Below are 20,219 nucleotides of genomic sequence, written 5' to 3'. Positions count from 1 at the left end.
TGACTGGAAAACATAATGGACACTTAATAAAAAGAATTAAAAAAAAGAATTTAAAACTCAAGGATACACAGGCACCCTTTCCTTCACCCTATGATTTGACAGAAGTATTAGAGATCATAGAATCCATATTTGTTCCCTTGAAAGCCGAATCTCTCCTCTGGGTGGCTTTTCTTCCTCTCTTAAAGGCATATGTGTTTCCTTCTCACCGTGGCGTGGGTGGCGAGCCGGCCAACACATGCTCAAACGACACTCTCTTTACAGCGAAAGTGATGCGACTCTTTTAAGTTTGTAGATATTTAAGTGTAATGCCCTGCAAGTGTTGCAATCAGTGCAGAAAGGAGGATAATGACGAAGCGCAAACCCAGTAGTGCTTTGGCCTGGTTTGCCTTACTAGGACAAGCCAACATGGAGTCATCAGCAGAAGCAGGAAGGTTTATTCAAACTCCCACTTGTCTTTCCAACCTCTCCACCCCCCCCAACTCCTCCTTCAACATCCCAGTACCAGCATGCTCCTGTTGCCTAGCAACCAGCTGGGTCTTCTTAAAAGGGAAGAGAGCTGGCATAGATGCGTGTGTGTGTGTGTATCCACAGTTGAATGCGAAGGCAAACACACTCCCTTCATAGTTTGACACAGCACAGCTCACCCAGACACATGGAGCTGATTGTAATCGTTTTATTGTTGACACATTTGTCTAGTCAAGTAAACATACAGACTTGTTATGCTGTCTTCAGTTATCGCTTTCATAATCGAGCATAAGAAAAATGACATAACACATGATAAAGTTTATGGTCTTTTATTTGAAAAAAAAAAAAAAAATTAAAGACTAGCATGTACAACTTGGAATGAATGTAAACTGAACTCAGGACGAACAGTCGCGCAGACCTGGTGCGGTGCCGGCGAACACGGCGCCGCCCCCTCACTATGCTCCCCGTCTGAGTCGAAACAACAGAAGAATAAAAAAAAACAAAATAAACGTGAAGGCCAGTGATTCTCTCTTGCAAGAAAAAGAGGACAGACACTCCATCTCAGCGAAAAGAAGAAGAAAAAAAAGCTCACTGTAAGACTAACTCCTCCCCTCCTTTTGCGTAGGGAAGGACAAACGACTACTAAGATGGCCGTCCGAATAACATAAAAACATGCCAAACGCTTTAAAATGTCATTTTTTTTGTACATTTTTTTTTCCTTTTTTTATCTAGCATACAATTAAATCCCATTCCACTTTAATGCTTTTGAGTTAGAACCTGGTATATTCTCTCAACTAACAGTACAGGGTTCCTCTGCGAATACAAAAAAAAAAAAAAAAACTAAAACTGTACCAAACCAACAAGAGAACAGATTATAGTGGAATCAGCACGCTCTGGTAGTCCGGAGGAGGACGGATGAGTTGGGTCGGGGGGCGGAGGGGGTTAGTGCTCCGGTCTCAAGCTGCATGCATGAAGAACAGAAAACAGAGAGAGAAGAAGAAGAAGAGAGACGGCCAGCCCAGACGGTTACCACGAGCATATGGAGCTGGGAGGAGTTGGCCCGATGCTTTAAATTTAGTCTGAAGGTCGTAGTTACAGGGTTTGTTATTGTTTTTACTCGTACTGATGCTGAACTGATCTTCATGTTGGGGGGCGGGAGGGACAGGAGAGAGAGGGCAGAATCACTAACCATCATTTTCATGCATTTTTTGTATTTTTTTTTTTATATATATTTTTCCTGTGTGGACAGAAGGATATTTTAAGTCAACATTCAATTATTTTCTATACAGAAACAGTATGAATAAATGAACATTTTCTTCCAAGAGGTAAGTAAAACATTTTTTTTTTCCATGTTTTTTGTTTTGTTTTGTTTTCTTCTAAGAGGGGAGGGCGAGGGGGGGTCAGGATGGGGCGGGCAAGCTTCACTTTGCGGTCATCATCTGTACAAACTCTGCAGAGACAAAAACAAACAAAAAAAAACGGACAATGAGGTCACCAGTTTTACGGCTCTGCCGCGATGGGCAGTCACCTGCTAAATTCTTAAATGCTTTATTAATTTTTTAATCAAGCTGAGCAGGTTCAGAACACACATCCTAATTACTGACCCCCCCTCTTCCAAACAGCTTCTGCGTTCGGCTCATTAAACCGCCATGATTAAAAATGCAGGGCTTTGTGCACAGGGCGGCGGGGGTACACACACACACACACACACACACACGAGCTAAAACAATAAACGTCGTAGAGAACGTGCGCCGATACGGCGAGACTCTGCTGAGACGGTGCCGCGTTACAACAAACAATACGTTGTAATCTGGATGTTATGCAACAGAGAAACTCAAAGCAGTGCATAATCGTGAAGCTTTGGTTTCTGAAAAGTAATAATATTTAAAACTAGAGACACACCGATCCGATACCGATATCTGTATTGGATACAGAGTCTGGCAGATCTATTCAGTCTAGTTCTATGGTTTGTTCTGAGTGGTGTCATTCATTATTTATTTTACATTATATTTAGAATTCCTAGTTGGACTTTCTGAACTATTTACAAGGTTTGTTGCAGTCTTGTTTGTTTACATGTTTGACCAAAGTAGTCAACACAGTTTTTTTGATTTATTTTTGTCAATTTCAGTTTCTCTATTATTAATTTTCCATTGGCTGTTATACTTCTAATTGAACTGACTGAAAAAACTAAAGCTGTTTTTACATGTTGGACCAAACTTATAAAGCTATTGGTGTATTTAAGTGTGCTGTACTGGTGCAGGATTATCAAATAAATTTGTAATAAAGGAAATGTTTTAAGTTAATCCAGCACTGTTGTATTGGATCGGCATCAGTCGATACCAAACATCAGATATCGGTATCAGAAGTGAAAAAAGTGGATCGATGCATCCCTGGTTAAAACTTAGGTGTGTGTTCAGCTCCATCCAGCTTCCTTGTCCCTGCTGTAGGAAATCATTCACACAGCATGATGATGCCACCACCATGTTTTACAGTGGAGAAGGTAAGATCAATCCTTTTGGTTACTTTTTAAGAACGCTCCTTTTCCAACATTTTAGTTGAAGATTACTACTGTGAGGTTTGTACTTATCTCACATTTTTGGTTTTGTTTATTGATATCAGCGTAACCCCCCCATAAAAAAAACGAGTTAACCTAAAAATCTTGCCACCCTTTCCAGATTCCCACTTCCTCCTCCACAACTCTGCACTACTTTGTATCAGTATAGAAAACATGAAATCCCATTAAACTCTATGGTTATGTGAAAACATGGTGGCTTTTCTCCAAACTTTGAGCGGCAGTTTCCATCCAACGACGGATTCAGGTCACAGTTAGCTTGGAGAGATGAGCCTCAGTCTGATCCCCGTTTGTTAAAAACTTGTGGGTTTCATTTTCAGTGATCCCATACCTTCATAGTTGACCTGTCCGTCTCCGTCAATGTCTGCTTCTCTGATCATCTCGTCCACCTCCTCGTCTGTTAGCTTCTCCCCGAGGTTCGTCATGACGTGGCGCAGCTCTGCGGCGCTGATGTAGCCATTCCCGTCCTGGAAGGAAGTGACAGAATTCATCTTACAGCTTATTGTTTAGTAAAAAGACAAAGTTTGCAATGATTTCATGACAAAAACACCAACAACTTTTTCTCTTGTTTTCTTTCTCCTCAAGTCACAGCATTCCAGCAGAGGTTCTCCTTGCGATATTTCCGTACCTTGTCGAATACCCGGAAAGCCTCGCGGATCTCCTCCTCGCTGTCTGTGTCCTTCATTTTTCTGGCCATCATGGTCAGGAACTCAGGGAAGTCGATGGTTCCGTTACCTGGAAAGGAGTGAGTCAAGGAGGCCTGTTTAATCATCAAAAATGGCAATCAGTTAAAAGGTGACTGATCAGCCGAAATAATGATATTATATCAGCATTTGGCTGATGAGAAGCAGCCAACTGAAAATGTTCATCCAGTGGTTTAGCTCTTTAGAGGCCGCAGCTCTGGATCTGATCCATCACTGTTGCGAATTGGAAGAAAAACGACGCACTGCTCTGAAAATGTTGAAAAGTGTGGCATGCTTTTTTTCTTTTGCATTTGGCTGATCTGATTTTAAATCTCCTCGTTTTTTTAAAAGGATTTTCCAAATGACAAAATATTTTCAAAAAGTGGCTTTAATTGTCCCTTGTGCAAGTTGTACGACGAGCCGTGCTGTGTTAATTATTTTTTTTTAATTATGAGAATTTAGTCATAGCATCAAAAGAATAAAGACGCAAATTTATTAGGATGTCTGGAAATTACAAGAAAGTCGTATGGAGGAAAAAAAACAACCTTAAATAACAAAATATTTTTTCCTTGGCTTATTTCAGTATTAAAGGTAAAATACTCATTTTGGATAATTACTATTTTATACTCAAATGGAGTACGTCAACATGCTAGTGATACCCCACGTGCTACTGACAGCATTTAAGCTAACCCTGGCCTGACTAATTTTAGCTTATACACAAATGTTTGCATACTGAGTGATCTTAGTCACTTTTAGTCGATGTGCTAGTTGCTCTACATGCTAGTGATAGCCCCATGCTAACATTAGCCTTAAATAACAATAGCAATAACAATAACAAACAACAACAGTAACAATAACAAATAACAGCTAAAATAACAATTTTAGCTAATTGTTGATATATTAGTCACATATACTGTAGCTTACTGTATAGAGCAAGTCGATGAGCGTCCACATTGGTATTGACTTACTTGCTACAGACACGTCAGACACATGCTACTGACACAATTGAAGCTAACCATAGCATTTTAGCTAATTTTCAGCAATAAAATGCTGGACTCCGATTGACACGCACAGAAATTTTGTAATTCCAACACCATTCCTTTAACATGACATTATTTTTGCATTATGAAAAACAAACCATTTTGGCCTGACTCTTGTATTTCGTCATAAAGTTGACTTGAATTAAAATTCAAAACAAACAGGCTTGTCAAGATGGGCTTGATTAAATCCCTCAGACGTCTAGAAACACACGCAGTGCATTAGTGAAAAAAAAATCCAGATTTTCCAAAAATATAATCTTCAAAAACCAAAAACTTGATTAATGAATAAACTAGATTTATCGCCCATTCCTATGTGTATTCCTTTAAGGGTCTTGAATGAATCGGATCTGGAGAGCAAATCATCGCACACAGGATTCTGCACTTCAAACCAGATGCTACAGCTACACATCCTCGAGTCTTTCCATATCAATGCGAGAGCCAGAATGATTGAACGAGTGGCGGCGCTTCAAGTTGCCCTAACGGCAGCTGCTGTGCCGGTAGTGTCATATGTGTGTACTGTCGGATTAATATCCATGTAGCCGATGTCACAACAGGATTAAACTGGGATCAGACTCTCCTGACTGGAAGGAGCTCATAGGCTCCACGGCAGGAGGGGGAATCTAATGAGAGCTTCCTTTTATCTAGACCTGGAACTGTTAACCATCATAAAATATAAATAAATGGAAAACAAATGCACAGAAATACAGGATTTTTACAAGTTTCACTCCATTTTGCGATTCTCTACAGCCTTAATCATTGTTGCCAAGCTTTTTTGCACAGAATCCACCTAGCTTCGTATGGGCTATGAACGTCATCAAGCTAACTGGCAATAAAACTGCACTTTCCCATGACAGACGCAAAAAACCTAGTTAGCAAGAATAGATTAGCAGCTAGTTAGCGCTAGCATCAACCAAGTTGAGTCACAGAATGCAATAAAGATGTTTTTGCGTGACTCAAACTTTAGCCAGACAGGGGAAAAAAAATAATTCTAGATTAAACAACACTACCATGACAGAATATAAGATCTATGATTAGGGCTGCAACTATAGATTATTTTAGTAACCGATTATTCTATTAATTATCCTGACGATTAATTGGATTGACACATTCTACAGATTTTTCATTTAACCACTTATGCCCGTTTCATACAATATCAGAAATGCATTAAAAGATACGAATACACAAACAATTCAATTCATTTTTTGAACAACAAACATTTTATCATCTAAAATGCAATAACAGCATTCCAAGATGTCCTAATGCCTTAATTTTAGATAAAAGTATTTAAGGATGCATCGACATCCTGAATTAGGTAAAATGTCTGGAACACGAATGAATTAAAGGAGCCAAAACGATTGGTTCTGGGGTGGGTTTGTTTGGCTGATTAACCAATGAGAGCAATCTTTGCAAGACATACAAGTAACTAACTAAAGAGTGTGTGTGTCTGTTTGTGTGTGGAACAAAAAGGAATACGGTGATGTGATGGGGGGCAGATGGTGATCTTATGGCCCGGGGTGATTGTCTGAAACGTAGCAACGAGGAAGACTGGGAAGACTGGTGAGGAGATAACGGTACCAGCTCAACTGGAAAAACACAATCTGAGGGGAAAGGAAGGGAGACGGGAACGCTTCGCTGTTTGATCTGGATCGGTGAGGAAGGATGAAGATGGGGAAGAAGGCAGACTAGGAGAGAGAGAAGATGGTGGAAGAGAAAGAAAAAAAAAAAAGGAGAGAGAGGGCGGAAGGAAGTGAGTGGGCGACAGAGATGTGAAGAGGAGAGAATATAAGGAGTGAACCGAGTGGGAGACGGTGCGATTACACATAAGAGGTGCTGACGCAAACTATAGATGGTTGAGACATCTCAGCACACCCGTATGTGTGGTCATCGAGCTAACCCCCCTCCCCCCGAGCGGTGGGATTGTGTAATAGAGAGTGATGCGTTTTGGGGTGCATGTTGCTTTATCGCATGTTAACAGCAGGTTGTGTAACAGAACGGCCGAAACCGGTCAGAAACCAGCGTCCGCGTTTCTTCCCAGATCACGTTTTCCACTAACATCGCGCCGCTTCGTCCATCTTGCTTGGCGCTCGTCATCGTCCGCTTGTTTGGTAAATAAAGCTGATTTTCAACGGACCGGCTCACATCCAATGGGGTACTGGATGTACAGCGGGCAGAGAGGCCTTATGTAACCACTTTTATTTTCCATTACTAGCTTCATTGCCGTCTGACCTAGATTGCATCAGCCAAGGGAGGCAGAGGCAGAACAAGGGAATGTGATGGTGTGTGTGTGTGTGTGTGTGTGTGTTGGCTCTTCAATGCAACTCGTGAGGGTGGCAGGATAATCTATGACTAAAGGGGCAATTGATTCATTCTGATCAATGTGGTTCCTATAAGCGGTCGCAAGGCGAACGCGTTTGGGGAATTGGCATGTTTCATTTTCTACATTCCCTACTTTTTTCATACAGTTTTTGTATCATTCTGCATATCTGGGTACAAAATGTTGGTTTTGGATTCACAACATAATGCTTTAACTGGACATTTGCTTAGCTGTGGTTTTTGGCACCTGGGCCTGCTCTGTCTCAGAATCCACTACCCTTGTACCTGCCTAAAGACGATTGGAGCATCCTGCAGCAAATGCAGATTCAGACAAACAAAAAAAATAAATCAAAATCACCAGCAGTGGATCATTGTTTGGGAATTTAGCCAAGTTAAAAGCAGAAAGTTGTGAAATGGTACTTCTTCATTCCTAAAAATCGATTTTAAAACCAAAATACTGATGGGTGAAATGATAACATGAAACATTGACGGCAAATCATAGATAAAATAAGTAATTATTTTAATTAAATTCAGTGAAAAGCAGAATTTTGGCCATTTAGAAAAACGGAGAAGGAAATTCTGGGAATTTAGGCATTTTGCCAATTGATTTGACATAATTCAGAAGACTAAGATTCGATTACGAATCCACTGATGGATCGATTGCACAAAGACATGTTGAGTTTAAACGTAGTACTTGGGTAGAAATGGATCAGCTGGACCTCCACCAATTGTCTTTCAAATAATTTTTATCATTCTCTGAAGTTCAGGGCTGCAGCTAATGATTATTCTGAATTTATTTTGCCATATTCTGCAGATTTCTCGTTAAATCACTTCAGCCTTTTTATGCATTAGAAGTACATTAAAAGACGCAAATAAAGAACTTAATTCTTTTAGTGTATGTTTTTTTTAAAACCCTTGTTTTAAATGCAAAATGTTTGTATTTTTGTACAGTTTTAGCTTAATTACTGCTCTGGCTGTTACTTCAGCAATTACCTCTTTTTGAGTCCAGTTAATTAATCTATTACTAAATTAGTTGACGATTTCAATAATCAATTAATCATGATTAATCAGCACTACTGAAATCTGACGTAGTGATTTTTATTAACTAATTGGAGCACCTTTTGGTTGAGTTCATGTTTTTTGTTGTTTGAAGTGTTTATAAACCGAACATAGATTAGTTTTGTTACGGTTAATAGTTTGAGTGTAGGCCTGTCACAATAAGCAATAAATTAATTAATTGCATAATAAATTAAAACAAACACAATAATTCCCATTTGCATAGTTTATCGTTTTTCTCTTTTCTCTCTTTCTACCAAAAACTGTTTGACTAAAATCCTCAATCTGGTGCTTTGGTCTCAACTAGCGTTTTTTTTTTTGAAGGACACCTTTTTCTTCATAATTCATTTTATTTGTTAGTTTATTTTAAATATCTAAAATGTCTTCTAGTTCCAGTGTTAAACATTGGTTGGAATTTAAAATTTATTGATCTTTGAGAATTATAATGCCATTGAAAATGCTCTCAAAAACCCCCCCAATATTATCGTTTATCACAATAACTGATCTCTGGCCGATCCATTAACGCCTTCCTATAAATTAAAAGCGCTAATTCCTAGCACGGCGGCTGTGATCGTGCGGCGCCGAGAAGCAACGCCGACTCTTTGACAAATGGCTTGTTCCGAAAACTCCACCTGCTCATCCATATCAATGACATTGTGGACTCGGATGGAGTCGAACGCGCAGTGACTAAACTGCTGACACAGAGGGATACGTCATCTGACAATAAAGCTGGCCCGCCAGTTGGCTCGGACAGTTGGCGAACAGTTGGCAGAGAAACGCAGGGAGATGGGCAACAACACAGCTGATGTGTTTGGAGGCAGGACAATAATGGATGCCTCAGCTAATCCCCTGTTCTCTGTAACGGGGGGGTTTAACCACTAAAGTCACGCAATGACAGAAAAATCACAGCCGTATCCCTCAGACAACAGCAGCAACCCAAATTAATTCCTAAGAAGAAAAATGGGTTGGGAGCGCTCACTTTCTGCGCTCCTGTAGCAGCTGACGGTCGTTTTGCAGATTAAAAACGAGGGAGCATCATATTAACCTAAATATTAAAAAGCCTTCCATTTCGCTTGCAAAATTTGAGTAAATTTGGGGATTTGCCAGCATGTGGGCCAGAGCAGAGCACTCGCCGTTTCCTGCAACACATTTTGGTTGACTGAACATGAGCCACGCAAATGAACCCAAATGGTTCCCGACGCGCCGAAAAATGTTGGCATCAATTATTTTCAAGGTAAATGTGAACAGATGAACTGAACCAAGGAGGAGTTTTGGTGGCAACTTTTGCTGAGTTCGAGTTGCAGCGGCATTCAGACGTTCTCGGAAAAACATCAAAACCAACTTTAATGAACCAGCTCCCAAAAAAACCCAGTGGGATTCGCTTCTTCATATGGTCAACTACTTTTAATAGCACTAGCAACATGTTCATTAAAGGAGGCTACACAGTACTTTGTGTCTATTTTCTATATGCAAGGCAGCCATGTTGGATTGTGGTGTTGGCGAAAACTGCAAGGAAATTTCAACTCCTACATAACTTGGTTCATTTTTACAACTCCAAAATTGAAATTTTCAAATTTAATAACATTTTTAAACAGTTTATTGAACCCAAAGGTAAATTAGATGTTATAGCTCATATTAGCCAAGATTCTTTAAGGAGTTATTGTAGAAGCTGATGGATGTGGGCAGGATGGATCTCCTGTAACAGTTTTTATTACAGGGGTTCTACTGAAGCCTCTGACTGAAGACATTCAATTGTAGAACAGGATGATTGTCATTTTATTAATTTGATTAAGAAAATTGTGAAATTCTGCTTACAAAATGACAGTAGGGATACTTTTATCAATGAAACCAGACATTTTTCTATAACTGCCTCCAGTCATCAACCCTTCCTTCCTGTCCATTTAATACATCATAACTAAGATTTTCAGTCTATAAATGCTCCAACTACACTGCAAACTCTTACAATGTATTTTTGGTCTAGTTTGTAGCGTAAATATTTTAGTACACTTGAAATGAGACAAAAATAACAGGGAACTTTTCAGCAAAATGTAGGAGCTTGTTTTGAGTAAATGATTCCTTAACGCTGATGAAAAAGTAATAGTTATAAGTGAAATAATCTACCATTATAACTATTGTTTTTCCATCAATATAAATGAATTATTGACTTAAAACAAGCTCCTATTGTCTTGCTGAAAAAATACTTGTAAGTTTTGTTTTACTTCAAGTGTACCAAGATATATATCCGATTTGATAAATGAATAAGAATCATATTGTAACTTCTTCATTTTCGGTGTGATTCCAAACTTCCATCACAAAATCTGCAGCACGTTCCTGGCCAGGAAAAACTTGAGAACGAGTAACGACAATTGAAACAAAACGAGCGTGTGCCACTGACCGTCAGCATCCACCTCGTTGATCATGTCCTGCAGCTCGGCCTCTGTGGGGTTCTGGCCCAGCGACCTCATGACGGTGCCCAGCTCTTTGGTGGTAATGGTTCCGTCGCCATCCTTGTCGAATAAGGAGAAAGCCTCCTTGAACTCTGCGGGGTCAGAGGAGGGAAACGTGTCTGAGTTAGGCAAACGCAGTCAGGAGACACCAGGGCTTTCCAGCGGCTAATCGATTTCCGATTGGGATCGTCTGGAACGCTGTCGTGAATCTGATGAGCTTTGACTTTCTGTCCCCAGAAATCCAGCTGACATTGTGACAGAAAGTTTTAAAAACAACTAAATACACACAGCAGGGAGGCAGTATGGAGCTTTAGCCTTGGGGGTGTTAGCGTCAGCTAATTAAGCACAAAATAGAGTTCGGCTGAAAAGAAACAAGAGCTTCCAGTTTTAGACCAAAGAGACGTCTCTATGGTGAGAACATAAAGGTGCTTATTGTGTTTGAAACCAATCAGAGGCCTGGACAGAAAAGTGCCTATTCAGTGCAACTTTGTAGGTTGCAGTTGTGACTCATAACTGCTGTGAATTCTTCATCCCCTTATGTCCTGCTCATTTTGAACAGCTAATGATCTGCCAAGGGAAGAGAAGGGAAGGGAAAGGACAGCCTGCTGCCAAGTCCTTCAATGTTCTGTTTCCCTTCATGTGATGTGGAAGCAGCAGAACGCCTAATGAGAGACATTACCTTACACGACTGCTGGACTTTATTGAATAACGCGGAGCTGGATTTAATCCACCGAGAGCTGGTACACAAAACAACAAGGAGGAAAGTTTTGTTGGGAGTGGAGGGAGTTCTTACCTGCAATCTGCTCCTCTGTTAGTTGGTCAGCCTGTGGTTGATGGGGGGGGGGGGGGGGAGAGAGGGAGAAGAGACGGGTTAGTCAACAAGGAAAGCATTTTAGATAACAGAAATTCCTCATGAAGCCCCAGCCTGACCGGCTTCACTGCAATCTAAGGAGGCCCTTAGAGGTATGTGTTTGACCTTTAAGGAGGTCAAGCACATACAAAAGCAAATATTTTTTAACAAGGCTGAAAGAAACTAGTTTTTTTCCAGCCGTAGCGGTGAGCATGGATTTCTCATATTTGGAGGCTACAGGTCAGAGCAAAATATCTTCACTCAACCTACTTGCTTCAAAATAAAGGCCACAAAAGTATTAGTTTTATATGCAACTGCAACTAACAATTTAGTAAGCGATTATTCAGACTATTAATTATTCTGACAATTAATCGGATAAAAATTGGCGCAAACTGCAAGATTTTTCATTTAACCACTTGAGCCTTTTTTATGCATTAAAAATACACTTAAAAATCCCCCCCAAAAATAAGAAAATAAACATTTTATTGCCTAAAACACAATGACATTATTTATTTAGTGAACGCCTGATCATTTGTAGAAAAGGATGCATTGATTAATGACTGGATAGCAAAAGATGCTTAATGAGTAGAACATATTTACAGACAAAAGTCTTATTTTTTTTAAACTTATATGGAAAATGTGTATACATGTTTACAGTTTTGGCTTAATTACTGCTCTGAGGTATGTTATTTTTTCAGCAAATATCCTTGTTTTGGAGTTTGTGTACTCCAATTGACAATTTCTAAATTAGTTGACGATTTCAATAGTCAATTAATCACAATCAATCATTTCAGCCCTACATTTTGGGCTGTTTTTGGTCTCAAATCAGCAATAATCAAGAGCCTGACAAACGACTTGGTTGTTGTTCATCTCCATTTCCCCAAATATTTCCAAGCAGCTGGAAAGCAAAGGAGAAATAATAGAAGCTTTCCATCAGCTAGCAGTGCACAGCAACAAGTAGGGGTGGGGCAGTGCTTCCAGGCAAAACTAACTCCTCCAGTGCCAGGTATTTTTGCCGTTTTGAAACAATTTGTCTCCAGTCCAACGTTGGCATAATAAAGCAGAATCAGTTATCGGACCTGGCTTGCCCGGACAGTAAAGGCTCATCAAAGCAGTTTTTGAATAGCTGTCTTGTTCGAAAAGATAAGAAAAGGTAGATGTTGACAATCAAAAAGAAAAAACAAGCAGGCAACACTTCAAGATACTGTAACAAAGCTGTTAAGTAGGCCTTTCACAGGAACTAATTTTGCTGGACAATACATAACCCAAGTAATTACTGTGATAACGCAACACCGTAATTTTGTAAAGAACTTTAACTCAGTAACTGGAAGATATTTTAAACATCCAAAATAAATAAAACAGGACAACCAAAAAACAAAACAAAACAAAAAATAAACACACAAACAAAACCAGGAATAAAACAGACTGTGTCTGTAAACAAAATCTGACCTTCCAAAAATACTAATCACGACAGTGGAAACGACTGAGCTCATTTTAATTCATCATGTGATTAATTGATGAATTGCTTATGGATAAAGCGTTGCCTCCAGACCAACCGGCCGGCCTGGTCGTCCCCCCCTCTCACCCTGACCATTATGGCTTCCATCATGCATCAAGCCTCAAATGCTTCCAAACCAACTTAGCCCCACCCTTTCTTTTTAATCTCATCAAAAAAAGAAAGAAAAGACTAGAATAGAAGTGTGAAGAAACAGCTACTGGTGTAAATGACTCTGAAGATATTTTTATTATCATTGTTAACAGACCAGTCTGACTGACATCCGTGTGCTTGGCAGTAAAGAGGGGGAACACACACAGAGCAACTCTTTTATATACACACACAGTCTTCCTCCACACCAATACTTTCCATCCCTGCGTTTCCTGTGAAGCGCCCAGCCCTGCTTCCATTGTTACGTTTGCGTGTTTATGGAGTGTTTCTCAGGCTGATGCAATGAAGAAATCATCCCGGAGTCCTGTGACTCCCGGAGACCAGAACCTCGTAACCAGCGCGGCGCTCCATTTTGGAAATTAAGTCAGCAAATTGAATTTGTTGCATAAGGGTTAGATTAGTTTAGGCTGGGTTGGCATTTAGCAGAGCGCCACATGACCGCGCTGCCAGCTGACCTTTTGCTTCCTCTCAAACAGAGAGGCGTCTCGTCGCGGTGGACCGGGCGGCGGCAGGTATCGATCGGCATGTAGTCGAGTTTCGAATGATTAGATGACCCGACTGAATGAGTCCAGGGTTTCTGCAGGCTTCACCGACGCAAATTTAGGAAAGTATAGTATATTCTGAGACCATTAACAATTAAACTAAAGATTTGTATCACAACAGAATTGGACAAAAGAAAATCACAAATTTTATATAGTAGTAGTTTCAAGCTTTTAGAGCAAGACTGTATGAACAGCATCGCACAACAGAAGTGAGCTGATGGCTCAAACATCTGGGATACATTTGCACTTTACTGATGATAGATGCAAAACAAGCCAGCTGGCTAGGTTATGGCAGCTACTTAGAGGTAGCTGCAACTGCTTCAAGTCTCCGAACACAATGATAATGTTTACAGGTGACTCCAACGTTTGCATTTATGAGATGCCACAACCACATTTAAAGGTGACAATATTGTGTTTTAGAGCTACATGGTGACATTTTATAACATAATCAAAAGCTATGCTAACTTCAGTTGTAATAGAAATGATGTCTATATCAAATATGACTTAGATTGTGCAGTAAATTTTCTTTCATCTTGGAATTGGGCTTGTGTCTCTTTGAGAACCTCCACCTTCAGGAAGTCATCACAACATGGCTCCTCTATTAATCCTTTGAAAACATTTTTAAAAGCTTTGCACTGAGAAGTAGCTCCTGTAATGAGCACTATACACTATAATGGACAGATGCGCAGTTCCACCAAGTGCTAATTGTTGTTGACTAGTCTGAAGGAGTTGAGTGGGGGAGTTGCGGGGTAGGGATGCTCTGTAAGCTTGGAAACTTCCCGTCCTCGAAGGTGGAGCTAGGTCCACTGAGGTGTTTTGCACAGCTGAATGGTTGCTACGGGAGACTAAAGGACATCCATGAAAAAAAACAAAGACAACATGTTTTTGTTGAGGGAACAACATTATATTGTGATGTGAAGATAAAAAAAAGCACTGCCCCTTTAGGACCTGTGATTGAAGTTTTTAAGGCCATCTTACTTTTTTTGTGTGAATTTAAGACATTTTAAGCCCTTAATTTTAGATACATGACTTTAAAACTTAAGGGTGAGGACAATCTGAACTTACAATAAACACAACAATGTGACTGTTTGCTCCATCTCCATGCAGCCAAAATGAAACAAACCAGATTCCATCTGTGTATTTTCTCCGTCTACCTGGCTCTAAAAAACTGAACAGGGTGTGTGTGAGGGGGGGGTGGGGAGTTTGGTGACTCAGCGCTATGGTTCCTCCCCTGGCTGTGACCCAAGCTGCCGAGGGCTTCTGGTGCCGCAGCAATGCCGGGCCTATTTTTTCCCCCCTTTTCCCCTCTCTGTGTGGCGGTGGCTCTTACTGTTCAGAGGAAACTCCCTGTGATTCACCGTCCGTCGGCCTAAATAACAGCTTGTAGGGGAACAGGAATCTGTGTGTGTTTGTGGATGCTGGCATGAGTGGGTCGACCGCATACCCTGTTGCCCATGGCAGCAGTCCAAACAGGCAGAAAGCAGCTCCAGGAGTCGGTAGGGAACAGGCATTGGTTGGTTCCTATTAAGGTTTTCCAAGGTCTAAAAGTTCTTGCTTTAATCTGCGGCTGGGCTACAGATTAAAATTAAAATGTCAGATTTTCTTTTTTCCAGTGCAAGTTAAATTTTTCTTTTTTAAAAGAAAAAAACTACAGAAAACATTTTCAAAAAGTTGTTTTGTTTCAGTCACCCCTTCTCCGAGTTGTACGTCGGAGAATTAGGGCCAGGCTACGAGAATTTTTGAATAATTGTATTAGGAGGAGGAAAAAAAGAAACAATTTTACCAGACAAAAAAAAAAAAACATCTTAAAATTACAAGACAAAAAGTTGTTGATGAGAAGAAAAATGTGTGGTTATCAGGTTCATGTAGTTCTCTCTTTGACATATACAGTTGTTTGCACTATTTTAAGTCCTGCTACCAATAATGATTTGATGCTGATGTGTTAAAAGTGTCATCTGTAAAATGTATAGCAAAGTATCACTTCACAAGATGCTCAAAAATCCTCATCTTAATTTTTTTGTGTTTCGTGTTGAGTTCTACTTCATTGTTATAATATCACCAATTTATACTGATGGTATTATGACTTCACTCTTGCATTAGTTCGACTTAAAAGAAAACCAAATCTTAGCCCGAAATCTGCCACGAATTTTCCATCACAGAATTGACCTGAATTCAAAGTCTAAATAAATGGAAGTTGTAAAAAAAAAAAATGCTCGTCAAACAAGATGGCGACCTTGGGCGTACTAACCTGCACCCGTGTTTCCTGAATTGGTAATGAGTGCATTGGTAAAAAACAAAATCCTATTTTTTTCAAATATTAACCAATCAGAAACCAAAAATTTGATTAAGCAATATTATCGATTTTTCGCAGACATATCAAAGGAGCTGTTGGGAAGTTTCGTAGCATACAGTGATAAGCCCCTCCCCCTCCTGTAGCTGCACAATCCAGGTCAGCCGGTGGAGGACAAAATAAAATAACTAAACTACAGTTTGTTTGTTTTTCCTGATATTTTCCGTGATTTGGAAATATTTCAGCTCATAAAACCAACGGAGAGCCAACAGCCACTCAATAGTTGTAAAGCTAAGCTAACACCTTAGCAGATAGCCACAATAACCAACCAGCAAACATCTGCTTGTTAAACCAGAATTTTCCCTTCACGGTGATTGACAACTCATATTTCCTATTTCCTCAAATACGCCAATCATTTTCTCCTGTTAACACATCAACAAAGACTTGCATTGATGCTCTTTTCCCTCTTTCGCTCTCTAGTTTTATTTTGTTTTTAATCAAACTCCGATCAAGGAAACTGCAGCACAGTTCATCCTTTTAACATGCAGTTCTTTTTAAGCACACAAAAACATTGTTTTTGTTGTCGGCATGAAAACTGAGTATCAGATTACATCGGGAGAAATCTAAAATATCAGGTATAATAATCGTTTAGTCCGGCCCAGCACTTCTATTCGGCAGTGCTTGTATCCCACAGACTGATCCACTTGTTAATGAATGGGTCAGTTGTTGTCACATCTATTGTTCACCATTATTCTCTGAGTAATATGACTTGATCGAGCCTTTTTCTAGCAATCAACACAACATATGTAATAAAAGTATTTTGGATTGATGTTGATATTGTATTGGGAATGTATCGGCCATTACTCAAAGTATCGTATCGGGAAGCAAAAAAATCGCATCGGGCAAGCCTGCCGTGATAAGCAATTAATCACACATTAAAATGAGCTTGATAATTTGATTATTAATATTTCTTGAAGGGCAATTTTATTTAAAGACCTTAAGAACCCATTTTATTTATAGTTTTGGTTCTGTGTGTGGTTTTTATATCCGTTTTATTTATTGCTTTTCTGGTTGTTGTGTTTTATTTTGAACATATAAAATGTCTCCCAGTTGCAGTGTGGATTGTTCTGTACAAAACTGAAGTTTGTAGATCTTTAAAAGGGAGTACTCGCATTATTCTGGCATTACCGTTATATTACTCAAAAATGGCGTCAAAACGACAAGGTTGTCGTTCATCGTAATAACTTCTGGAACAATTTATCGTCTGGCAAAATTTGTAAATTTGTTACAGCTAGCTAAAGAAAAGAAAAACGGGAATTTGTGTCGTTCAGGAAGAAATAAATAACAAAAAACAACAAAACATCAATGTTAGATAACTTTAGCAGCAGTAGGGAAATGTGTTCCCATTCTGTTGAACATGAAACCGACTGAATCCTGCTAGTTTTCTGGGGTCTGAATCTGTGTGAACACCATTACACACCAGGGTATGTTGGTGACGTTATCACACTGTGAGAATCACATTCCATCCCAGGCCTCTTTTGCTCTTACGTAATTGGCATTTCCTCCTTTAGAAAACAAGCGTACCAATCATGGATCGTCCTTTCTTTCTCTGTGATCTACTATGGAGGTGGCCGACCAGTTTGTTGAGCTGGATCAAAGCAGCCATCGCCCAGACAGATGGGTGTGACGAGCTGAAACATTCAGGAGGGAAACAAAGACTCCAAGTGTGTGGGGGGGTAGTAGCGGCAGGGCGTTCATTCCACTGTGGGGCAATTCTCTTCATAGCTGGACAAAAGACAAAGAGGCCTCAGGCCCAAGCAGCGCCACACACGCGCACACAGAGAGACGGAGAGAGAGATGGGGTGTGCGGTGTAAACAACACCATGGTCCTAGGGCGCAGCGACAAGACCCGGTGCACCATATGGCTTGTGGTGGCAGGTGACGGGCTCTCCGCGCCGCAGACGGGACACCGTCGCTCCGAGACGCATGGGGAGGAAGGGGGGGAAGGTGTAGGGCAGGGCTAGGTGTTGCTGCCAAATGCATCAATTATTCACCACGGCGTATCGGATGCGCTGCGAGTTACTAAACATGCAGCAGCAAACAAGAGCCGAGCAGGAACAAGATAGGGCCTCGACACACTTACTCAATACTTCCACCTCAATGCTGGTGGTGGGGGTGGGTGGTTGGAGCGTTTCCACCTGAGTGGGCTCAGATAAGGTGATGATGGTGGTGGTGGGGGGTTTGGAATGAAACTTTTCATGGATGCTGGTGGGTTTATACTCCGGTTGCTGCAGCGCGTTGCAACGTGAACCTGATTGGAAGCTTGATACTGTACGTGAGTCATCTGATCGCGGTGGAGCTGAAAGGTTTACGGCTTCTGGACTCCTTCAAGGCTCGGAGAGGCTTCTGTGCAATATGCAGATTATTTCCAGTTCCTGTGCTGCAGATGTCAAGCTAACGTGTGCACCAAAAAAGGAATTTTTTTTCTGCAAGTCACTGAGGCCTACGGAGATGACCAGAAAGTCAGCTGCAACAGAGTGACATGCAGAATACGTAATTATTAGGAACTGTACAGCAGGGTGGCAGCTAGGTGTGCAGAAGAAGACGAACAAAAAAGTTGATTTAACTTGTTTCCACCTTCTGTTCATGTATTTATTTACGCAGAGCTTCTTGCACGAGTCCCACAGGTGCCATATTTGCATAACATCGAGAAATTTGCAAAGAGGCAACCAAATCAGCAGACATAAGCACAACTAGATAACCCAGCCCGCCTGCGATAAAGCCTCGCAGGGCTGCGGAACACCGTCCGATAGCGACTCGTTTTCGGCTCCGACAGCTCCCCTCCTCCCGCTCCCTTCGCTGGAGATGTGACCTCTCAAGTGTACGGAATAGTTATGGTCAATTTCCGTTGCGGAACAGCGACGAGAAGCGCGGAGGTTCAGGCGCGGCAAGGCGAAGCGAAGCTAGGAGGCGGCGGCGCGATGGTGCAACCCCAAGAAAAAGAAAACAAAAAGTGGAAACCAAACAGTTTCTTCACCCAGACTGTGTGTGTGTGTGTGTGTGTGTGAGAGAGAAAGAGAGAACAAAAAATGAAGCATATATTGTGAATCCATGTGAAGGAAAAATACCAGCGTGTGGCTTCAAGATGTTTTTTTTTTTACTCTCTCAACACGCCTGTGTTCGGGAGGCGCGTTGTAAAAAAAGAAGACCAAAAAAATAAAGTACCGTATCGCTCATGAACAGAATTATCCCATTATAACCCAGAATAGCACACCAGTTTCTCCCGACACCTCCAAATGTCGTCCAAGTTTGAATGTGAGCTGCAGCATGGAGGAACTAGCTAATTGCGCAGTTATCAAGCATAGAGTCCACATATGAAGTAGAGCACATTTACAGGCACAAACCCGCAAGGAAAAGGCAAAAAAAGAGGCGAATATTAAGGCCATTTTAATATTCGAATCGGCTGAAACACAGTATGCGCCTCCTGTACGGATACGAGTTGCTCATAACAGGAATCAATGAGTGAACATTGAGTTATAAAGCAAAGGCTCCGACCAGCCAGCAGGTGTTCCTACACTTGAAGCGCCATTTTCCCTCCCCTAACGCAAAGAATGAATGACTATACGTACCATGTCGGACGGGTTGTGTGCTTGTTGGTCTGTGGAAGCAGACTAGGAGTGTGCTCGTTCCTTAGATGGAGTTCCACTGGCGGCTTTTGGAGTGGGTATATCGGCCGTGGCCAGAGCGGGGAGGTGGGAGGAGGGGGACGCGGGTTTGTCTTGTGTATCCCTCCGCCACGCTAGCACGTATCACTCACTTCCTTATTGCGATTCAGAGCCGCCTGCGGCAGCGCGCGCGGGCCTCCAGCAGCCCGGCGCGCCAATCAGCGCGGCTCAAACGTCTGCAGTGCACAGAAGAGGAGCATCCTGCCGCTCATTTTGACCCGTAATTAATTATTGATCAAATTATCCTGCTTGGACTGTGTTTTCCTCGTGATTATACAGAAAATAGAGCACATAATAACAGCACGAAGAAGCTTGAATTGAGATAAGGAGGAGTGATCTATTGAGCAGTTTTCTTATTATTAACACACCAATGAATCTGATATAAATCAAGTTCAAACTTGTTGCAATGTTTTAATCTATGCATCTAGACACCGAATAAGTTAAAATAAATGTAAACTTTTTCAATATAGTGACTCATTTTCTCAGTAATAAAAACTAATATTGCTTGTTGGGGTTGCTTGGTAAACATTGACATTTCATTAAAATAGTTTGCCTATATAGCTAGCACAT

General features: G+C 40.9%; 1 protein-coding gene across 1 annotated transcript; it reads right to left on the bottom strand.

Annotated features, from left to right (window-relative positions):
• Nucleotides 1-778: 778 nt before the first annotated feature.
• On the bottom strand, nucleotides 779-19,701 carry calm1 (calmodulin 1). Its single transcript, XM_005809927.2, has 6 exons — nucleotides 19,554-19,701; nucleotides 11,370-11,400; nucleotides 10,525-10,668; nucleotides 3,666-3,772; nucleotides 3,369-3,504; nucleotides 779-1,915 (listed from the first exon to the last, which is right to left on the bottom strand). Exons 1-6 carry the CDS (start codon nucleotides 19,554-19,556, stop codon nucleotides 1,887-1,889), a joined length of 450 nt encoding a protein of 149 aa, XP_005809984.1. The 5' UTR covers nucleotides 19,557-19,701; the 3' UTR covers nucleotides 779-1,886.
• Between the last annotated feature and the right edge of the window lie 518 nt (nucleotides 19,702-20,219).

Source organism: Xiphophorus maculatus, chromosome 15, assembly GCF_002775205.1.
Source record: "Xiphophorus maculatus strain JP 163 A chromosome 15, X_maculatus-5.0-male, whole genome shotgun sequence".
Taxonomy (NCBI): Eukaryota; Metazoa; Chordata; class Actinopteri; order Cyprinodontiformes; family Poeciliidae; genus Xiphophorus; species Xiphophorus maculatus.
The sequence above is the reverse complement of the archived record's forward strand: the minus strand, read 5'-3'. Positions and strand labels throughout refer to the sequence as shown.

What these genes read in the sequence shown, in the direction of transcription:
- calm1 (XM_005809927.2), bottom strand. An exon ending in AACAGAGGAGCAGATTGCAG is followed by an intron (nt 10,669 to 11,369) that starts GTAAGAACTCCC and finishes CTGACCCCGCAG; the next exon opens with AGTTCAAGGAGGCTTTCTCC. An exon ending in CGGACAGGTCAACTATGAAG is followed by an intron (nt 1,916 to 3,368) that starts GTATGGGATCAC and finishes TTGTCTCTGCAG; the next exon opens with AGTTTGTACAGATGATGACC.